Source organism: Pleuronectes platessa, chromosome 10, assembly GCF_947347685.1.
Source record: "Pleuronectes platessa chromosome 10, fPlePla1.1, whole genome shotgun sequence".
NCBI lineage: Eukaryota > Metazoa > Chordata > Actinopteri > Pleuronectiformes > Pleuronectidae > Pleuronectes > Pleuronectes platessa.
The window spans coordinates 8,665,241-8,674,331 of record NC_070635.1 but is presented as its reverse complement, the minus strand read 5'-3'; the positions used below and the strand labels follow the sequence as shown (position 1 = coordinate 8,674,331).

Sequence of the window (9,091 nt, the reverse complement as noted above, 5' to 3'; positions counted from 1 at the left end):
TGGGAGGTGAAGAGGGATTCAAAGCACAGAGTTGCTGATTATTATTTTTTTGACGTGCTTTAAACATCAAAGTGAGACAAGTGTTGGAAAGGTGAGCGTGAAAGAAGCAGAAGATTTCAAAGTGAAGCAGGCTGCGTGTTGTGAGCTGATGGATGTTCGTTGAACACGGTGATGGAGCGGCCGCACTCGATGCTCACCTGGTTAAACGTGCTCTGTATAATGAGTTCCATTTCAACACATCTGCCTCTTTGATGTACACATGTCGACTAATTTCCCCCCTCGCATGCACTTGTCAGGGTCAAAGGTCAACCCTCTGCCACTCACGCCCCCCCCGCCCTCCCTCCCCTCTGCAAGGTCAATTAAAGGTCGTGAACTGAGCATCTCAGCCGTCTGTCCGGCCCGTCTACAACTCAGACCGGTGATCCAGACATTTGAAACAATCCCAGGTCAACAGCCCGCCCCCCCCTCTACTGTCCCTCGCCTGCCTGTCACACGACACTCGTTCTCCTCTCCTCTGTCTCCAACCATCCCTTCATTTCTCCATCCTTTCACACTGCCCTGTCATGTTGTCAGTCAGTGCACGGCTGTGTCACTCGTGGAGAGGTGTGCTGGGCGCCGGTGGTGCACAGCCAAGCGCTCTTTGTGTCCCTTTTTATCTCCCCTGTGTGTGTTTAGTGGTGACGGTGGGAGTTATGGAAATGTGAGGGAGTGTAGTGTATGTTTTTTTTATTCATGTTCAAGGCAGTTGTCTTTGTGCTTGCGAGTCTGTGAGTGTGTGTGTGTGTGTGATGCAGTGTTCCTATGTGGCTGTGTTTGCATGTGTTTATATGAATGTATGCATGTGTAAGTACAGTGTAGATGAGTGAATTCCCGCTGACCCGTGCACAGTTGCTGTGTTGCTGTCTTTGAGCTGCCTCTGGAGATCTCTTCAAGGCTGAGTCCTGTCACCGCTAAACGGCCGACTTTCTACATGAGACATTACTAGAGACGTCTGTGTGTGTGTGTACTGTATTTTATAATGAAATGGGCTGTGTGAGTGTGTACTGTATTTTATAATGAAATGGGCTGTGTGTGTGTGTGAACGGCGCCGGACAGCCTTTGTGATGTGACAGTGAACATCTTCACAGCTGGTGATAAAAGTGTATTCTATGTGCTGTCAAATTAAAGGTACACCCACTACATGGAAACGGCAGAGGAAGCTGCCGATAAGCTGCAGGACGACAATTTAAAGGAAGATGAGAATGGTTGTATGTGTGTTCAGTAACAAGCGGTTTGTCCTTTATTTCTGCAGGTGGTGGTACAGGCAGCCAGCAGACCATTCTCCATGAGGAGCAGTAGAAGATGCCGGCTCTGCCAGCACTGCTGCTGTCAATACACATCCTCTCCTTCCTGCTAGTCACCATGCCGCCCAGCTCCCTCAGTCAGGCCCCCCTGCTCTCCTCGGTCCGAATGGGTGAGTGGTCAGCTGTTCCTTCACCTCCTCCTGCTCCTGCTCTTCACCCTGCTCATCACATACTTCTCATGGTTGGTTTTCAGCCTGCGTCAGTGTCCCGAAGAGTTTGTTGCCACATTGAGCTGGACAGTAAGAGCCGGGGTGACAGGAAAGCATTTCAAAGCCAAATTAGCACTTATAATGTTGTCCTAACTGAGCTAATGCAGTAAAACCCTTTAGGAGATATTTGCAGTAAAAGTTGAGCCATCTCTCTCTCTCTCTCTCTCTCTCTCTCTCTCTCTCTCTCTCTCTCTCTCTCTCTCTCTCTGTCTCTCTCTCTCTCTCTCTCTCTCTCTCTCTCTCTCTCTCTCTCTCTCTCTCTCTCTCTCTCTCTCTCTCAATCGCAAGCCAAGAGTGATAAGCAGTTGACAGGTTCTCTCAGAGGCTCTGTTGCAGTATCAAGATTTCAGTTTTAACTATGAAATCTTCACCAGGAGCAGGCAGAGGTGCCATATACATGCAACCAACCACTTTACTCTTAAAAGTTTATAGATCAGTGGATCTCCTGGATAGTATCAGAGGTTAGAAATGTACTTGTTGTGTGTGAGCTCCTGTGCATGTCAAGGTTTTCCTGACTCCCATCAGATCAGCTGATGGTCTTCTGCTGGTTCCCAGAGCCCGATTGACTGTGATGCCTTTACGGTACAGGCCCCTAAAATCTGTAATGACTCGCCAGCTGAGATCAGAGATGCCACATCGGTTATATTTGTTTTTATTGTTAGGTCGTAAATATAGACTCATCACACCAACAAATATGACCCACCCTTGTACAGATGTTTGTATTGTTGATTCAATTTTAATTTGATTTCATGGCAAACATCATTAAGATTATAATCTTCAAAGGACTGGTCCAGCATATTGGTTAACATTGGTTATTTGCTCTCCAGCCGCATTGATACCATTGTCATGTCTCTCTCATCTTGCACTGTTGATGTCATTGGAGCCAGATTCTTTACATCAGATTCAGATTCTGTGGGGTGGAGCCTTGGTTTTTAGCTCCCACCGATACATGAGCTTGACCAATTGCGAGTCTCAGATGTCCATCATTAAATTGACAACTGAATAACTGATTAAAACACTGTAATCACATTAAACTCAAATGGGCACTTGAACTAACATCAATGGGGTTTTGTTTATGTGCAGTCCACTAATATGGAAATGCAGTCAGCCACTAGGGGGCGATTAAGATGGTTTGGCTTCATTATTGGGGAGCTGTCGTCTATCCTTAGATACAATCTATAGTCTTTATAGATGAAGCCATTGCCAGCAGCCAGTTAGTTTAGCCAGGCTGATTATTTAGCTCTTGTGGATTCCATATCACCTACTATTCTGAATAACATCAAAGTTCATCTTCCCGGAAACATCCCCACTGACACACTTTTGCTTCCTTCTCTCCTGTTCCTCTGTCCGGTGCCCTCTGTCTTCTCTCCCCTGCTTCTTCCCTCTCTGCCTCTCCAGCTGCAATCCTGGATGACCAGTCTGTGTGTGGGCGCGGGGAGCGGCTGGCGCTGGCCCTAGCGAGGGAGAACATCAACAGCGCTATGGAGGGCGGGTCCCGTGCCCGAGTGGAGGTGGACATATATGAGCTGCAGAAAGACTCCCAGTACGACACTACTGACACCAGTGAGTGGAGCCGATGCATGTCGGAGAAGACCAGTACAGCAGATTCACACGACCCCTCATGAGTGATGAAATCCAGCAAAATCCATTACATGGCATGGTGTCTAATTAGCTCTCGTAAAAAGTGACCAATTAAAATGCCAGTTGATATTATTATTAATATAGTATATTAATATTAAATAGTAACTAGTCCATGAATTTAAAAAACCATAACCTCGTGTCTACTGCATGTTTCATCCCGAAACACTTAAGAGGGGTTCTGATATAATTCCATTTTCTAAAAAGCAAATGCCTCAAATGACAAGCATGATAAAAGACCACCACTTACGTGTGATTAGGAACCAGTAAGAGCTCACGCTGATTAGTTTACATGTCACTGGAGACCAGTAATGGACCACTAAGCCTCTCAGAGGAGACCAGTGCCCTCCAGTAACAGCTGGCACAAGCCACTGTGAAGACGAAAACAAACCATCAAATACTAACACAGATCGACATGCAGGCCAGCACAACGCAGCAGCACACCACAGAGGACCCTCCATTAAATTTGTATTGATACACAGACTTAAAACAGAATGTTAGGAGTTGACGGAGACGCTCGGCTGAATCCAACCACAGCAGAGACAGAGACAGCCCCCCCCCTTCTCTCCTCTTCCAACAGTTCACTGACCGTGCCACAAGCTACTGGCAAAATATGTGCTGGAGAAAGGCTATGTACATATTTGCATGCTTGAGTTACAGGCGTGTGTGTGTGTGTGTGTGAGTATGTGTGTGTGTGTGTGCGTGTGTGTGTGTGTGTGTGTGTGTGTGTGTGTGTGTGTGTGTCCGTCCTTGACCGATGGGCAGGAGACTCTGACAGGCTTGTTGCTAGCAGCCTTTTTTTTGGTCTCTGGATCAGAGAGCTCATCATCTTACAGCTACAGCTGTCTGAGGCACGCACAGCCGATCACACACATGCACACACACACACATGCATACACACACGGGCACAGTGTGGGCATACACACACTCACACACACAAACTCCCACACACATGCACACAGTGTGGGCTTAAACACACTCACACACATACACAGGCACACACACACAGACTAACAATGACAGGAACTGAGGAGGACTAATTGGGATGAATTAAAATACCAACGAGGAGAGAACTTTTTGACTCTGAGAATTACATAGTTAAGTCACCAGACAATTTTTTGACTGTATATATGAAAACATTTTAGAAACAATCGTTAATAACTGTGCTTAAGATTTCTTTAGGTTTTAGTCCTATAGCATTCTAAGGTTTAACTTTTATTCAGTGATGGATACTGGTCGGTGTGATTTGGGATTTTAAAAGGAACGAGTGCAGCGTCTGTTCTAAAACTACCAGTTTGGAATGGGCTGTTTTCTTGGCCTGTGGTGATGCTGGTGGCAGAGTTCATCCACCTGAGGCTGAACCACTGCTGCTGCACAAAGAGCTGTTCGCCTGTTTATTCAGAGTTCAGTGAAGTCTGACTCAGAGCCCCGACCTGGAGAGTCAGATGATGTTGCTGTTGTCGTGGGTTGTCACACAGACAATATACCGACAGACAGAGATTTCAGAAATCATTTTTAAGAAATCCCTGTTGGGGAAAGCGCCAGTTATTTCGCCTGTAAAGAGTTTGATGAGTGTATGAAACAGTTGGGAGCTGGTTAGCTTAGTTTAGCATAAATCCCATAAAAGGGGGAAACAGATAATCTGGCTTTGTCATAAGGCAAGACAATCTGCCTACCATTCTGTCAGAGCTGATGAATTAGCACATGATATCTGTTTAATCCATATAAAATCATTTGGTTGTGTGCGGGGGGATTTCCTCTGGCACCAGCTCTGGTTTTGCATGATATAAACAAGAAGGCTTCATAACATGTAAACATTTACAAGAATACAATAAAGAAAGAAACACTGATGAGAAAATATACAGTTAAATGTGGTAATTGACTGAAATTGATAACTGCAGGTAAGAAAATGTGGGAAATTAGTCAGTTAGGCCTAAATGAGCATAATGGAGACATTAGTTGTCAATTAGGAAGCTTAACAGTGAGATTTACTGAGTTAATAATCATGTCATTTAATAATATTAGACACAAATATGTGAAACTGTTTCTCAAGCTTTGTCCTACAGCAGAAAGGGTTAATTGAAGGTGACCAATTTACCAGTGCTGCTCTGATGCCACAGATCAAATGGGAGCAAATTGTCTTAAAAATCTCTGTGTAAACAAGTGAATAATAACATGAAGCCGCCCGCGGGCTGCCCTGCTGTGGTCCTCCGAGTCTTTATCACAAAATAAATCAGATCAGAATGAGACAGCTTGTGCTGCTACACTTGAATCAGCGGTTTAACTGAAATCCTCATGCGTCTTTGTTGCATTTCTCTATTTCCACGACTTTCCCCTGACTGCAGCTCAGTGCTGCCAACGGAATGAAGCAGAGGGCAGGTGTGTTTATTTCTCTCTTTTTCTTTTTCTACCTTTCAGTGTGTCAGATTCTACCCAAAGGCGTCGTGTCTGTGATAGGTCCCGCTTCCAGCCCCGCCTCTGGCTCCACTGTCAGTCACATATGTGGAGAGAAGGAGGTGAGTGTGGAGGGTAAACACACAAATATGTACACATCCAGTTGCTCGTTCCCTCCGACTCGCTGCAACCTCCCTCCCACACACACGTCGTGATGAATGCCTCTAAACAGTCACTTCTTCTGTGCCTTTTTCTCACATAATTTACCGTCATCCTCTTTCTCCTTTCTTCCTGCAGCCTTTTATCCTCAGGTCTCTCTGTTCTCTGCCAACTCTCTTATCTCCCTTTTCACCCTCAAGCATTTCTAATGGATCTTCCTCATTCCAGTGTGTTTTTCTTCGCCCCGTTGTTTGTGTTTGGAAGGGAACCTAATCACGACACGTTAGCCTTTGCTTACCTTCCTCCCTCTCTCCTCTTTCCCACAGATCCCTCACGTGAAGATTGGACCCGAGGAGACGCCGCGCTTGCCGTACCTGCGCTTCGCCTCCGTCACCCTGTACCCTAGCAACGAGGACCTGAGCCTGGCCATCGGAGCCATCTTGCGCTCGTTCAGTTATCCCTCAGCCAGCCTGGTCTGTGCCAAGGCTGAGTGTGAGTACACATGCTGCCTCTCTCCTGAATGGATGTCACAGTGCATTAGGCTATGTTGGCGTTCCAGTGGGTGTAAACGCACAAATCAGTTGTGTTCTCTCCGAGCTTATTACCCGACTGTATGTGTACGTTTTGTGTGCGGATGCCTCTGTGGGAGTGTTGGCACATATGAGTGTTGCGCTGCTGGACACTCAGTTGGACAGTCTGGTCATAAAGTTCTGTCTGCTGTTAGAGTTCAGAACATGGCTCACGCTACAGCCCTTCCTATTTATTACTCATGCCATCGTGCACCATCTCTCCTCCCACCTCAGAGCGCTGCTAGGCCAAACCCGTTTAATAAATATTCGTGTGTGAAATGCTTTCTAGTTGCGGAGGAACTTAGGGGACGTTTGATTTAACTTGCCAGCCACAGATTTTAACATTACAGGGGATTTGGGGCTTAGTCACTAGCCCTCTTTATTTTTCATTTTGAAAGAGTGCATTATTGATTTATTATGCATTCACCTATCAAGAGTGGCAGGAATTAAAAGGGCTTGGAGTCGGATGGTGGCTGTAGTATTCAAACAGGGCTTCGATAAAAATAAAGACGGAATACACTACCTGCAGCAGGAGGTTGCAAAAATCTAAATTCTTTCCCCCTGTAGAGTCGAGGACTCTTTGTGCAGCCCTGAAGGAAACTGATCTGGGATGAGTTGTTGCGCAGCTCCTGCTCTCACCAGCCACGTAGAAACCGCACAAGTGAAGGACAATTACATAAAGAACAAGTGCGGCCATTCTAAGACTGAACACTTCTCATCGCAGTGTGACTCGGGCAGATTATGACAAACAAACGCTGGGGCATTATGAAAACACGATTTTAATCACCGAGATGCTTTCATTATCTCGCCAGCAGTTTGCCAGCCATCCCACGGTTTCCCTGAAAGTCGGCTGAATTCCTCGCGGACTCGTCGTTTCATTGAACTACGAGAGAGAGAGAGAGAGAGAGAGAGAGAGAGAGAGAGAGAGAGAGAGAGAGAGAGAGAGAGAGAGAGAGAGAGAGAGAGAGAGCTTTGAAACGGCATCAGACATATTTTCCTAGTTTTGATCGTCGGTTGAACGGGGGGAGAGATAAGAGCGTCGTCTTTCAACAGGCTTTTCTCTTCAGGAGAATTAGAGGCAACAGATAGTCTGATGGTTGTGAGACAGAGCGTGTGTGTGTGTGTGTGTGTGTGTGTGTGTAATACATTTGGCTTGAAGGTGATCTTTACAAGGTTATCACACTCGCAGACTCTGACCCACTTGGCTGCGCTATCTACCGCCATGAAGCTGGTTGCCATGGCTTCAGAATAGGTGCTAACCGCCACTCAAAAGGCTTGTCCTCCCCCCCCCCCCCCCCCCTTCCGCTAAATGACTGTTGTGTGTTTGTGTATATAAAAAAATGTGTCTGCTTGCTTCACTTTGTCTGTACATGTGCGTATGCTTGAGTGCTAGTTTATGCAATTAGCAATGTGTGTGTGTCTGTGTGTGTGTGTGTGTGTGTTGTCCCTGAGTGCACACATGAGCAGGTTTTTGTATGTCTGTGATTGTGTGTGTGAGTGTGTGTGGCTCTGCTGGGGTTCTACATCAGACAATGTTTACCACCAGATCACTTGTTTTATTCATCTTGTTTACCCCCGCGTAGAGTGATGCGTTCAAGGGAAGTCGACATTCTTACCTCTTCGTCAGTGAGGCGAGTGACGTGTGAAGTCACACACTTCAGTCACATCACCACCATGCGTGCCTTCCCTAATTAAGTAACGTATTTAGCGACCGATTATTTCTGCCACCGCCCGTTAATGGGATTAATCTGACTTTTCCTCCCAGCCCGTGCAAGTGCAGCAGTCCTGAGATATTCAGTTACATGAGAGCGAGCCGGAGATTTTGGGTCACATTCAAACGTATGCTCCTGTCGCGGCGCCCGGGTCACTACGTGCTATCGGAGCCTAATTCCATTATGCAGTTTTCATGAGATGGATGAGGTTAAGGACGGCGAGAGGGAGAGAGACCGAGCACAAGGAGGAGGAGACGGTGGCGGCGGCACAGGAGCGAGATGGATAAAGACAGACAGAACTAACTAGAGCACAGCACTAAGACGAGAGGGAGAGATAGGGAGGTTAGAGCCGTGTGAGAGAGGGAATATGTGAAGGAAGGAGAGTGAGAGAGGGGAGGAGAGGAAGCTGTAAAGTGCATTGATTTTTTCTTTCCCCCTCCTTCCTCAAACTAATTAAAGTTTTGGCCTGGTTCAGTGATTACCCCACTGCTTACAGAGGCTTTCTCCTGCTGAAGGGCTCTGTGTGCTACCTCTCTCTTTCTCCTCTCCTCACTCTCTGCTCACACCCCCATCCCCCGGATGCCTGCCCCACCACTTATTTACATAGCTAGGGGAGCTTTACTATGGAATTACAATTAGGAAGCGGCAGGGTAGACTTTCTAGTAAAGACTCATTCCGCACACAATGTCAAGTGAGTCTTGACAGCCATGGGTTGTACTCATTTTCGAGAGGAACTTGCTTGAAGTGGGCAAATTGTCTGAAGAACTGTATGCCAGTCTTTCTGCTCCTGCAGCTGTGCAACCCTCTCTCAATCCATCTTTATTTTCTTGCTGGAGGTTAGCAAGTATTCCTGCATTCCCTGTTGTGTTGTTTAATTTTACGGTTTCGAATTTTTTGGAACACACGCTTGTGTCATTCACAGCACACGTCGCTCAAACCACTGAAAAGCAATTATTGAGGGATAGGACAACAGACCGAGGGAATTACAAAGCACTGAAGGAGCGCAGACCTCTGCCAAGGCTGCACAACCCTCCAAATGTATTAATCTATTAATAGCAAATGTTGCG

The 9,091-nt window shown here is 46.4% G+C and overlaps 1 protein-coding gene across 2 annotated transcripts in view; it reads left to right on the top strand.

The window, feature by feature from the left end:
- The first annotated feature begins 1,341 nt into the window (after positions 1-1,341).
- grik5 (glutamate receptor, ionotropic, kainate 5) overlaps positions 1,342-9,091 on the top strand; it is a 30,724-nt gene continuing 22,974 nt past the window's right edge. For both annotated transcript variants that reach the window (XM_053433472.1, XM_053433473.1), the window contains exons 1-4: positions 1,342-1,453; positions 2,951-3,115; positions 5,609-5,706; positions 6,070-6,235. In XM_053433472.1, the coding sequence (XP_053289447.1) occupies positions 1,342-1,453; positions 2,951-3,115; positions 5,609-5,706; positions 6,070-6,235 (541 nt within the window). The remainder of the gene's footprint in view (positions 1,454-2,950; positions 3,116-5,608; positions 5,707-6,069; positions 6,236-9,091) is intronic.